The 13,267-nt window shown below is 43.8% G+C and overlaps 1 protein-coding gene across 1 annotated transcript in view; it reads left to right on the top strand.

Annotated features, from left to right (window-relative positions):
• Positions 1 to 1,879: 1,879 nt before the first annotated feature.
• SNX31 (sorting nexin 31) overlaps positions 1,880 to 13,267 on the top strand; it is a 54,852-nt gene continuing 43,464 nt past the window's right edge. Inside the window, exons 1-4 of the mRNA XM_029063671.1 lie at positions 1,880 to 1,945; positions 2,026 to 2,100; positions 10,001 to 10,115; positions 12,929 to 12,993. Coding sequence (XP_028919504.1) covers positions 1,880 to 1,945; positions 2,026 to 2,100; positions 10,001 to 10,115; positions 12,929 to 12,993 — 321 coding nt within the window. The remainder of the gene's footprint in view (positions 1,946 to 2,025; positions 2,101 to 10,000; positions 10,116 to 12,928; positions 12,994 to 13,267) is intronic.

Here is a 13,267-nt window from a genome sequence, read left to right as displayed (position 1 = left end):
GAAGTGAAGCAGCATGGCCTAGTGGATAGAGCACAGGCCTGGGAGGCAGAAGGACCTGAGTTCCAATTCCAGCTCCGCCATTTGTTTGCTGTGTGACCTTGGGCAAGTCCCTTCAGTTTATTCTGCCTCATTACCTCATCTGTAAAATGAGGATTAAGACTGTGAGTCCCATATGGGACCAGGACTGAGTCCAATCTGAATAACTTGTATCTTTCCCCAGCCCTTAGAACAGTACTTGGTACATAGTAAGCACTTAACAAGTGTTACTATTATTATTAATAAAAAGGTACCTTCTCTAGTGTGGAGCTCATTTTTATATTTGAATCCAATTTGTATTAGGGAATTATTCTTTTTCTGCTAAAAAAGTAATAGCGAATAGTAATGGTGAAATCTGTGCGAATTGGTCTTAAAAAGGAGAATGGGAAGGACAGATCTATGGCGGTTAAAAATGTTGAGTTGGGCAACTGCCTTACATCTCATCTTCTAACGACTACTATAGTGGGATGGGAGGTCACAAGAGAAGAAATAAAAATCGGGACACCTGTTCTCCAGGAGTTTATAATCTGATGTGGACAATAGGGGAAGCCCAGGAAAGTAAGTACAAAGCCAAGGAGTAAAAAAGAATTTACACTGTGCCCAAAGGGCTGAAAAGCAGCATGGCCTAGTGGATAGAGCATGGGCCTGGGAGTCAGAATGATCTGGGTTCTAATCCCAGATTCACTACTTGTCTGCTTTGTGACCTTGGACAAGTCACTTCACTTCTCTGGGCCTCAGTTACCTCACCTGTAGAATGGAGATTAAGACTATGAGCACCCCATATGGGGCAACCTGAATACCTTGCATCTACCCCAGCCCTTAGAACAGTGCTTGGCACTGTTCTAGACTGTGAGCTCATTGTTGGGTAGGGACTGTCTCTATCTGTTGCTGAATTGTACTTTCCAAGCACTTAGTACAGTGGTCTGCACACAGTAAGCGCTCAATAAATGTAATTGAATGAATGAACAAATACCATAATTGTTATAATTATTATTCTCCGTCCCTTGGGTCATTCATTCAATTGTATATTCAACTGGACTTATTGAGCACTTATTGTGTGCAAGAGCACTGTTCTAAGCACTTGGGAGAGTACAATACAAAAATAAACAGACACATTCCCTGCCTACAATGAGTTTACAGTCTAGAGGAGGGGGGGAAGACAATAATATAAATAAATCGTTCCTCCCTCCCGTGGGATCGCTCATGGCTTAGTGGATAAGAGCATAAATCTGGGATTCAGAAGGACCTGGGTTCTAATCTCACAACTTGTCTGCTGCTCTGGGGCTCAGTTACCTCATCTATAAAGTGGGGATTAGGACTGTGAGCCCCATGCGGGGCAGGGACAGTGTCCATCCTGATGATCCTGTATCTACCCCAGAGCTTAAAACGGTGCTTAACACATAGTAAGCGCTTAGCTAAAGCCATCACTATTATTATGGAATGGTATGGTATTGGGGTGTGGTATGGTATTATGAGAAGCAGTGTGGCCAAATGGATAGAGCATGGGCCTGGGAGTCAGAAGGTGGCGGGTTCTAATCCCACCTCTCTCTCCTGTCTGGTGTGTGACCTTGGGCAAATCGCTTCACTTCTCTTTGCCTCAGTTCCCTCATCTGTCAAATGGAGATTAAGACTATGAGCCATGTGGGACAGGGAGTGTGTCCAACCCACTTATCTTGTACCCACTCCAGTGCTCAGATCAGCGCTTGGCACATAGTAAGCGCTTAGCAAATACAATCATTTTTATTATCATCATTTATTGTTAGCCTGGGGACGCTCCTCCCTCTCCCGGAGCCAGTCTTCACGGCTCGGGCTGTGGGCAGGAGGTGCGGGGCTGCGTGCCATGATGAAAACACACTTCAACATCCCCGTGTCCGAGCGGCTGGTGGACAGAATCGGGGGTCCCTATGTGGTGAGTCGGGGTCCGGGGCTGGGAGGGGGGGGACGGGGACGAAACCCTCTGCTAACGCTGTGTTTCTGCCTGTGTGACAGCTCTACTCTGTGCATCTGGAGGGCTTCCTCTTCTGCAAGGTGCGCTACAGCCAGCTGCGACGCTGGGACCAACAGGTGAGAGATAATAATAATAATAACAATAATAATAATCGTGGTATTTGTTAAGTGCTTACTATTTGCCAAGCACTGTACTAAGCGCTGGGCACTGTACTAAGCCCTGGGGGATGTGCACCTGGAGGAGGATGGAGGGGATGGAGGAGGATGAGGGGGATTAGGGGTGGGGAGAGACTGCAGCACTTAAGGTATAAATTGTCCCCTGCCAGAACACCCTCCCCCCGCCACCCTCCGACCCAGGCCAGAACTCCCCCTTGCCAGATAATGATAACAATAATAATAATAATAATCCCTCTCAGGGCTCCCTGGCACTGCAATAATCTAGTGCTTTGGGTAAACTGCGCTTCACATCTGTTCATTTCACTCTATGCATCATAGTTGTTGTAGAGAAGCATAGTGGCTCAGTAGAAAGAGCCCGGGCTTGGGAATCAGAGGACGTGGGTTCTGGCTCCGCCACTTAATAATAATAATGTCGGTATTTGTTAAGCGCTCACTATGTTGCGAGCACTGTTCTAAGCGCTGGGGTAGACACAGGGGAATCAGGTTGTCCCACGTGGGGCTCACGGTCTTTATCCCCATTTTACAGATGAGGGAACTGAGGCACCGAGAAGTGAAGTGACTTGCCCACGGTCACACAGCTGGCAAGTGGCCGAGCCGGGATTCGAACCCATGACCTCTGACTCCAAAGCCCGTGCTCTTTCCACTGAGCCACGCTGCTTCACTTGTCTGCTGTGTGACCTTGGGCAATCACTCAACTTCTCTGTGCCTCAGTTACCTCATCTGTAAAATAGGGATTAAAAGTGTGAGCCCCACGGGGGACAACCTGATTACCCTGTTTCCACCCCAGCTCTTAGAAGAGTGCTTGGCACATAGTAAGTGCTTAACAAATGCCATTATTATTATCGTTATTATTGTACTTCCACGAGCGCTTAGTACAGTGTTCTGCACACAGTAAGTGCTTAATAAATGTGAGCGAATGACCGAACGAATGGTATATGTTAAACACACTGGGGTGGATACAAGCAAATCGGGTTGGACACACTCCCTGTCTCACGTGGAGCTCACAGTATTAATCCTCATTTTACCGATGAGGTAATTGAGGCACAGAGAAGTGAAGTGATTTGCCCAAGCCACACAACAGACAAGTGGCAGAGCTGGGATTATTATTATTATTTAGTATGATATAAAATATTATATAATAATGATACTTGTTTAGTACTTATTATGTGCCAAGCACTGTGCTAAGTGCTGGGGTAGGTACAAAATAATCAAGATAGACACAGTCTCTGTTCATTCATTCAATCGTATCTACTGAGCGCTTACTGGGTGCAGAGCACTGAACTAAGAGCTTGGAAAGCACAATTAAGCAACAAAGAGAGACAATCCCTGCTCACAACAGGCTCACAGTCTAGAAGTGGGGAGACAGACAACGAAATAAGTAAACAGGCAATGAGGTGCAGTATGGCTTGGTGGAGAGAGCACCGGCCCAGTAAGAAGGGCCCGGGTTCAAATCCCAGATCCACCAGGTCCCTGTCCCACATGGGGCTCACAGTCTCAATCTCCATTTTACAGATAAAGTAACTGAGGCACAGAGAAGGAAAGTGACTTACCCAAGGTCACCCAGTAGATAAGTGGCAGAACTAGGATTAGAACACATGACCTTCTGACTCCTAGGCCCGAGCTCTATCCACTACATCATGTTGCTCCGTCGAACTTGGTCAGACCCCCATATCTGTTCTATTGCACTCTCCCGAGCACTTAGAACAGTGCTCTGCACACAGTAAGCACGCAATAAATACCACTGACTGATTGACAGATTACACTCTCCTGGGAGCTAATACATTGTTGGGTAGGGATTGTCTCTATTTGTCCGAAATGTATTCTCCAAGTGTAGAGTACAGTGCTCTGCACACAGTAAGCGCTCAATAAATACGATTGAATAATATTGGAGTGGGACCAGATCTAGGCTCATGCATTTTATACCCCGGGAATGAGGGTATATCGTTAACCAAAATTCTAGGTCCCTTCTCCCTGAGGAAGAAAATCACATCCAAGGTCTCTGGCTGTGCACCAGCTACCAGACTAAACTTTGGTAAGCCTTCACTTCTTTTCAGAGAAATGATTTCTATTTTAATTGGGTAAACTCTGCATGCCTCAAATTGTCCCAGTAGAGAAGTTGGAGTCTTTGCCTGCAGACATTAAGGAGGGTGTTTACCATCTGGGTTCTTAACTTCATCTCTCCCTAAAATTCTTTGAGTTTATTGGTACTAAAAGGCATGTCCCGCTTCATGTCTGCAAATGCCTGTGGAGTGTTCAGAACCTTTAAGTTCTGGGAGGGAAGATTTACTGGAGCACATTCAGTTTCCTTCAGCCGTCCTGCACTTCACTGGCCGGCCAGTTTGACTACTGGTCAGGTGACACAGGTTTTTTTATAATATTTCTGTAATAGGGTGAAAACCCCTCATATCTCCCGAGACATAAATGTTATTGAAAACTCCCCTCTAAGCGAGAAGTGGGAGGAGATGGGGAGATTAAAAGATGCTACAGGAAGGATTTATTTCAGTCTTTCACTTGGGAGATCTTTAAATGCTCTATGAATAAAAGGATGACTGAGTGATGGGTGGTAATTTGGCCCCAAGGGTCTTCACTGCTGGGCAGGAGAGTGATCAGAGACAATAATAATTATGGTATTTGATAAGCATTTTTTATGTGCTGGGTACTGTACTAAGCCTATGGGTGGATACAAGGAAATCGGGTTGGTCACAGTCCCTGTCTCAATCCCCTCTCCCGCCCCACAGCACTTATGTATATATCTGTAATTTTATTTATTTATATTGTTGTCTGTTTATTTGTATTGATTTCTGTCTCCCCCACTCTAGACTGTGAGCTCGTTGTGGGCAGAGATCGTCCCTCTTTAGCGCTGTATGGGACTTTCCCAAGTGCCCAGTACAGTGCTCTGCACACAGGAAGCGCTCAGTAAGTACGATTGAATGGATGAACCGGCCAGAGCTGCTTCCGTGTCCTGAGCCCTTTGCCACTCTTTCGCACTGCTTGCTGTTGCTCACCCCTTCCTTGCTCATAGTGGAAGAGTTTGCTCTCGTGATTTTCTTGGAATGAAGAAAGATGGGACTTGACTTTGATCCTTTTATTTTTGGAACGGTGACATGGTGGGTAAGAGTGAGGCTGTCCTTACAAATGAATATCGGTGAAACAGCGGGGCCTAGGAGTCAGAAGACCTGGGTTCTAATCATTCAATCATTCATTCAATCGTATTTATCGAGCACGTACTGTGTGCAGGGCACTGGACTAAGCGCTTGGGAGAATACAATATAACAATAAGCAGACGCATTCTGGCTCTGCCACTTGCCTGCTGTGTGGCAAGTCGCTTAACTTCTCTGTGCTTCATTCATTCAATCGTATTTATTGAGCACTTACTGTGTGAAGAGCACTGCAATAAGTTCTTGGAAAGTACGGTTCAGTTCCCTCATCTGCAAAATGGGAATTCAATACCTGTTCTTCCTCTGTGAGCCCCATATGGGATATAGTAAGCACTGAACAATTACCACAATTATTATTATTATTGTTCATTCATTCCATTCATTCAATTGTTTCTATTGAGTGCTTACTGTGTGCAGAGCACTGTACTAAGTGCCTGGGCGAGTACAATACAACAATAAACAGTGACATTCCCTACCCACAGTGAGCTTACAGTCTGGGGAGGGGGAGACAGATATCGATACAAATAAATAAAATAAAATGACAGATATGTACATAAGTGCTGTGGGGATGGGAGAAGGGAAGAGCAAAGGGAGCAAGTCAGGGTGTCGAAGAAGGGAGAGGGAGATGAGGAAAAGTGGGGCTTAGTCTGGGAAGGCCTTTTGGAGGAGATGGGCCTTCAATAAGGCTTTAAAGGGAGGGAGAGTCATTATCTGTCAGATTAGAGGAGGGAGGGCATTTCAGGCCAGAGGCGGGACATGGGCCAGGGGTCTTTGGCTAGACAGGTTAGATGGAGGCACAGTGAAAAGGTTAGCATTAGAGGAGCAGGGTGTGTGGGCTGGGTTGTAGTAGGAGAGTTATGAGGTGAGGTAATAATAATAATAATAATGTTGGTATTTGTTAAGCGCTTACTATGTGCCGAGCACTGTTCTAAGCGCTGGGGTAGACAGAGGGGAATCAGGATGTCCCACGTGGGGCTCACACTCTTAATCCCCATTTTACAGATGAGGTAACTGAGGCACAGAGAAGTTAAGTGACTTGCCCAAAGTCACACAGCTGACAAGTGGCAGAGCTGGGATTCGAACTCATGACCTCTGACTGCAAAGCCCAGGCTCTTTCCACTGAGCCATGCTGCTCCTCTAGGAAGGGGCAAGATGATGGAGTGCCTTAAAGCCAATGTTGAGGCATTTTTGTTTGATGCAGAGGTGGATGGGCAACCACTGGAGGTTTTTGAGGAACAGGGTGACATGACCTGAACGTTTTCGTAGAAAAATGATCCGGGCAGCGGAGTGAAGTATGGACTGGACTGGGGAGAGAGAGGTGACTGGAAGGTCAGCAAGGAGGCTGATGCAGTAATCCAGGTGGAATAGGATGACTGTATTGCTATTACTGCTATTATTATTGTTATTATTTTAGTACCATCAGGGCAGATGACACTACTTTTCAGAATCCCACATGAAGTCCTCAATCTAGGGAGAGCTGACTTATCCAGACAAACTATAAAGAATTAAATCTTAAAAGGGGAGGGGGTGGTGGAGGACACTTTTCAATTTTATCTGTTGTAAGGATTTTAAAGACAGAAAGAGCACTGGCTGATTGATTCTACGTAGGTCAATGAATGAGTCTACAGGCCAAATTCCTCTTTTGTTCTTTGAGGACTTTTAAATATTTTCCAGCTCTGAAAAGCTGAAGAACCTGTGGAGTAAATGATTGACTTCTGAGTTTGATTTCCCATGGCACCTAGACATTTATAAGGTCTTTGTCGACTCACTGCTTTAGGCTAATTCTTAATTAAGGGAAAACATCTTTTGAGAAGCAAGCTCAAGTGGTAAGATTGGCTGGAAAAGATTTGAGTCTCTAACAGTTTTCAGAGTCTTAGATAATTGTTTATTTACCATCTAGATTCTTTGCTCTGGATGAGTGATTCTGCAGAAATGGTCTGTTTGATAACAAAAGCATAATTCTGATATACCTCACTAGAGGCTGCTCATGATTAGAACCAATTAGGGAGCATCTGTGACTTCAAACAAATGCTAGGAAAAACAATTATCTCTCAAAAATCAAGAAAAGATTATATGCAAAGGAGACAGGTTTGGGTTTTGTATTGTTTATCTACCTAGTTATTCAGGTCCCTTTTATGGACACAGATGTTTCTACCAAATATACGACTGTTTCGGTTGATATTTTAGTACGGCCTGGGTTCTTTCGAGGTAATTAGCTGGAGAACTCTCCTACCTATTTGGTGTAATTTCCCCGAATCTGGCACTACTTTAAGAAATTATCCAGACATTTTAAAACTTAAATATACCATGGCCTGAAATAACTTAGAAAATTGAGACCAAAATGATTTGGGAGGCGAGGGAGGAGTCTTAATTATCCCCCAAATTTCTAAAGATAGACCCAGCCTGCAAATTGCTCTAAAATTTCCTTTTCATGTTCTTGAATTCAACAGAATCAAAATCCTCAATGTGAAATTTAGGTTAGATATTTTCTTAATCTATGAGGTCTAAAACAAAGGGTGAGTAGCCTGACTCATAGATTTCCCCCAGAGAAACTGTAGGTCTCCTGATAGTCTTACTAGCCCGCAGAGGTTCGCAAACCCTTCCTGCGCAGTCGTAGGAAGACTTGAGGTCAGAGTGGAAAAATTCACTGGTGTTTCTTGAATGGCGATAAGGTGGTCTGCCTCCTTAACGAAAGGAAGTTTTATTGCATGCAGTCCAGTAGTACCGGAATAGACGAGGTTGGGTTTGAATAGACAAGACTAGATTAGGGACCTACTGCTGTCTCATGTTTTCCCCCTGATGAGTCAATAGCTAAATGCACTGCTTCCATTTAACAGATGCTAAAGTGTTTTCTGGCTAAGAGATAGATAGGAGAATGTTCCCAGGGTGTTTTGGAGGTGGGATTGGTTGTATGTGACTCTGCTGATGTTTTGTCTGCGTGGCTCAACACCGCCATCCGTACATAGAAATCTAATGTACTTCTTGTTCTGTGCTTTGTTTCTTCTTAAAAAATATCGTTCCCAAACCTGCTCACTTTTTGGAAGGGCCTTGTGACTTGGATGAGGTACCTGTTGACGGAGAGCCTTAGTTTGCAGAAGATATGCTGTTCCAAGTACTGAAGATCATTTTTCCTCTGCAGTCAAAATGCTTCTTTATCTAAAGTCCAACTCCTTTTCAGTCCCAGCCTACTGTGATTTGTTGTTGTTGTTTGTTACCCCCTCTAGACTGCAAGGTCACTGTGGGCAGGGAATGTGGCAGTTTATTATTGCATTGTACTCTCCCAAGCGCTTAGTACAGTGCTTTGCACACAATAGGTACTCAAGAAATACGACTGAATGACTAAATCATTAAATGAAGCCAAGGCAGAATTTGCCTGATAATATTAATAATTATGGTATTTGTTAAGCTCTTACTAAATGCTAAGCACTTAGAAAAGTGCTGGGATAGATACAAGGAAATCAGGTTGTCCCACTTGGGGCTCACTGTCTTAATCCCCATTTTACAGATGAGGTAACTGAGGCAAAGAGAAGTTAGGTGACTTGCACAAAGTCACAAAGCTGATAAGTGGCGGAGCCAGGATTAGAACTCATCACCTCTGACTCCCAAGTCCATGCTTTTTCCACTAAGTCACACTGCTTCTCAAAATGTTGGAGCATACCTTTTTTTTAAAAAAAAAATTGGTGGATTAAAACTCTTTATTTAGCCTACTGTACTTGTCTTCATTAAGAACTTTTTTTTCCTCCTAGGTAAAATTGCCCCCATACCAGAACGGATTAAAAGCCACGTCAAAATGACGATAACATTAGTCTGAATTCACTGAATCATTCTTGCTAATACAGGATAGGATAGACATCCTGTAAATATACAGTGCCTTCTTTAAAATGATCTAACCCATAGTCGGGAGAGGAAACGTGACTTTGCCCGTATGAGTTTCAGCCTTGGGATGAATCATTCTAAGGATGGTTTAGATAACTGGTCTCCTCCATCCTTAAAATAAACCAAAAGTCCACTGCTCCATTTTGTTTTTCTCCACCCCCCTCCACTCAGATCCACAGCACTTTATTCAGTAGCATTTATTGAGCGCTTACTGCATGCAAATCACTGTCCTAAGCACTTGGGAGAGTACAGTATAACAATAATCAGATACATTCACTGTCCACAACGAGCTGACGGTCTAGAGCACTTATGTACATATCCATAATTTACTCATTTATATTAATTCCTGTCTCCCCTCTCTAGAATGTAAGCTGCTTGGGGGCAAGGTATATGTCTACCAACTCTTTTATATTATACCCTTCCAAGTGCTTAGTACAGTGTTCTGCACACAGTAAGTGCTCAGTAAGTATGAGTGCTTGATTTTGTGCTGGAGTACTAAGTCTACTCTGTTGTCAGTGGGCTAAACAGTGTATGTTTTGCTTTAGTCGAGCATTTTTGGAAATACCCCTTTAGAAATCACTTTAAAGAGCTCATCTTTGGAGTCCTGTCTTATGCTGTCGAGTTGTCTCTGAACCATAGGGACGCCATGGACACATCTCTCCCAGAACACTCCACCTCCATCTACCATCGTTCTGGTAGTGTATTCATAGAGTTTTCATGGTAAAAACACAGAAGTGGTTGACCACTGCCTCCTTCCTCGTACTAACCTTCAAAAAATCCTAAATTTTGTTTTTATGGTATTATAGCTGAGACGGATCTTCGGGAATTCCCTGCCTCCTTTCCCTCCAAAATATTATCTGGCGATGACCGCATCCATGGCCGATGAGAGGAGGGATCAACTTGAGCAGTATTTACAGAGCGGTATGTGTCTTGCTACTCACTTTTTAATTGATTTGATTCACACCTTTTTCTGTAGCACTTTTTGACTGAGACAGAGAGCAATAGAATTAGCAATAATTGAGGATGAACGATCAGTCGACAATCGTATTTGAGCGCTTACTGTGTGTAGAGCACTGTAGAAAATGCTTGGGAGGGTTCAATATAATAGAGTTGGTAGACAAGTTCACTGCCCACAGTAGGCTTACGTTCTATAGGGAGAGACAGACATTAATATAACTAAATACATTACGGATAGATGCTTAAGTGCTGTGGGCCTGAGGAAGGGGTGAATAAAGGGTGCAGATCCAAAAAGTATGAAGAATTCACTCACAGACATATTAAATTTGAGCTGATTATAGGAATTCTCCAGGGAGATATTGGAGAAAATTATTAGTGACATAAATGGCAGCTTCTTTCACTAAATCTCTGGAAGTGCAAAGAAAGAAATGCTTTGATGGTTATTGTTTAGATGTAGCAGCAGTGAAAGACTAATAATAAATAACAAGAGTTTGTTTTTACTGTAGGGGAAAGCTTTTGAAAAGGAAATCCCTTAGCTAAATTGAGTAGAGGGAATCAAGTCAAGTTACTTCAAGTTTCACAAAGTGGTCAATTGAAAATTCACTCTCAGAGAATCTGAATCAAGCCTTGCTACAGTTCTAAGGCTCCACATCACCACCCGCGGACATTTACTGAGCACCGCTAAGCCCTATCCTGGACTATCTGGGAAATGGAGGGTCAAGAATTGACACATGAAATTAACCCTGGCCTGTGGAGAGTTCATCATCTAATAGGGGAAATAGGCCTATGCATTTCCAGTCAGCCTAAATGCATAAATCCCCATATTTACTTATAGTATTAGTGGAGCAGCATGGCCTAGTCGAGGGAGGACGGGACTCAAAGTCAGAAGGACCTGGGTTCTAATCCCAGCTCTGCCATTTATCTGTTGGGTGACTTGGGCAAGTCACTTTACTTTTCTGTGCCTCAGATATCTCTTTTGTAAAATGGGGTTTAAGACTGTGAGCCCCATGACCGTTGTGGGCAGGGATTTTCTCTATCTGTTGCTGAATTGTACTTCCCAAGTGTTTAGTACAGTGCTCTGCACACAGTAAGCGCTCAATAAATACGATTGAATGAATGACGTGGACTGTGTCCGAATGACTATCTCGTGTCTATCCCGGAGCTTAATACAGCGCCTGCCAAATTCCATTTTAATAAAGTATTTGTAAAGGAAGATACTAACAAGGACAGGGACAGGTGGGGAGAAATGAGAAGATCCAGAGATTTGAGGTTTGGTGTACCTCTACTCTCCCAAGTGCTTAGTACAGTGCTTTGCATACAGTAAGCGCTCAATAAATAGGATTGAATGAATCGAATGAATAAACTTGGGAGTGGTTTCCTGGAGGAGAGGAGTTTTGATGAGATGGAGTGAGAAGCGATTTAAAATCCCCAATCAATTCATTCAATCATTCATTCATTCAATAGTATTTATTGAGTGCTTACTATGTGCAGAGCACTGTACTAAGCGCTTGGAAGGTACAAATCGGCAACAGATAGAGACAGTCCCTGCCCATTGACGGGCTTTCAGTCTAATCGGGGGAGACAGATGGACAAAAACAATGGCAATAAATAGAATCAAGGGGATGTACATCTCATTAAAACAATAGCAATAAAGAGAATCAAGGTGATGTACATCTCATTAACAAAATAAATAGGCTAATAAAAATATATACAAATGAGTGGACGAGCACAGTGCTGAGGGGAGGGGAAGGGAGAGGAGGAGGAGCAGAGGGAAAGGGGGGGAAAGGGGGCTTATCCGAGGGGAGCTGAAGGGGGGGTAGAGAGGCAGCAGAGGGAGCAGAGGGAAAAGGGGGGCTCAGTCTGGGAAGGCCTCTTGGAAGAGGTGATCTCTCAGTAGGGCTTTGAAGAGGGGAAGAGAATTAGTTTGGCAGAGGTGAGGAGGGAGGGCAATCCAGGACAGCTGGAGGACGTGCACTTGCAGGGACCCCCTCTAGGTGTTCTAAAAAGAACCAAAAGCAGTGGTGTGGGGAAGAGTGGTTGGTTATGAGGAGAACAAGGCACCCAAGGGAGAGTTTCCTTAGACCTTTCTTTTGTGGGACCCCCCAGCCCAGCACTTTGGGTCCTGAGTTCTAATTCCCTCTCTGCTACTTGTCTGCTGTGTGACTTTGGGCAAGTCACTTCACTTCTCTGGGCCTCACCTGTAAAATGGGGATTATGACTGTGAGCCTTATTATTATGGTAATTATGAAGCACTTACTATGTGAGCGCTGAGGTAGATACAAGCAAATCGGGTTGGACACAGTCCCTTGTCCCACGTGGGGTTCAAATTCTCAATCCCGGTTTTACAGATTATGTAACTGAGGCCCAGAGAAGTGAAGTAACTTGCCCAAGTTCTCACAGCAGGCAAGTGCTGGAACCGGAATTAGAACCCATGACCTTCTGACTCCCAGGCCCTTGTTCTATCCACTACGTCATGCTGTTTCTATGGGGGACAGGGACTGTGTCCAACCTGTTTATACTGTATCTCTCCAGTGCTTAGAACAGTGCTTAGCACATAGTAAGCGCTTAACAATTACTACAGTTATCATTATTATTAGGAGTGAAGAGATGCATTTTGGTGAATGGAAGGAGGGTGGTTGGCACAGCTTTATACAGATGTGGAGAGGGATGGGAGCTATGAAAATGATGAGAGGGCTGGGGTGCAGATTGGGTCGGATCTGCTTTTCTGCACTTTTCAATGCTAAAGATGCTCGATGTTTCCAAATTGTATTTTCTAGTGCCTACAGATCCAAATGTCCTAAGAAGTGATGTCTTCATTGGTTTTTTAAAAACGTTACAGCAGGTAAGCGTGATCTTCAAATGAGGCAAGGGATGCTGTCAGAAGAAACCAATCATTTTTTAAAAATTTCAGTGGCTGCTTCGGTACTTCTTTTCAGCATTTATCACCACTGGATTTTGTTTGATAGTTAAAGAGTGTGAGCCTGGAAGAGAAATGAGGAAGGAAACAGTAAGTGCTCAATAAATGTGATTGAATGAATGAATGAACATTCGATCCATCTAGTGATCCATCTAATGATTCTCCTTTGGAGTCACTCCAGGTAGATGTTTGAAAGAAT

This window comes from Ornithorhynchus anatinus, chromosome 4 (assembly GCF_004115215.2).
Source record: "Ornithorhynchus anatinus isolate Pmale09 chromosome 4, mOrnAna1.pri.v4, whole genome shotgun sequence".
Lineage (NCBI taxonomy): Eukaryota > Metazoa > Chordata > Mammalia > Monotremata > Ornithorhynchidae > Ornithorhynchus > Ornithorhynchus anatinus.
This window is presented reverse-complemented; position numbering and strand designations above follow the sequence as displayed.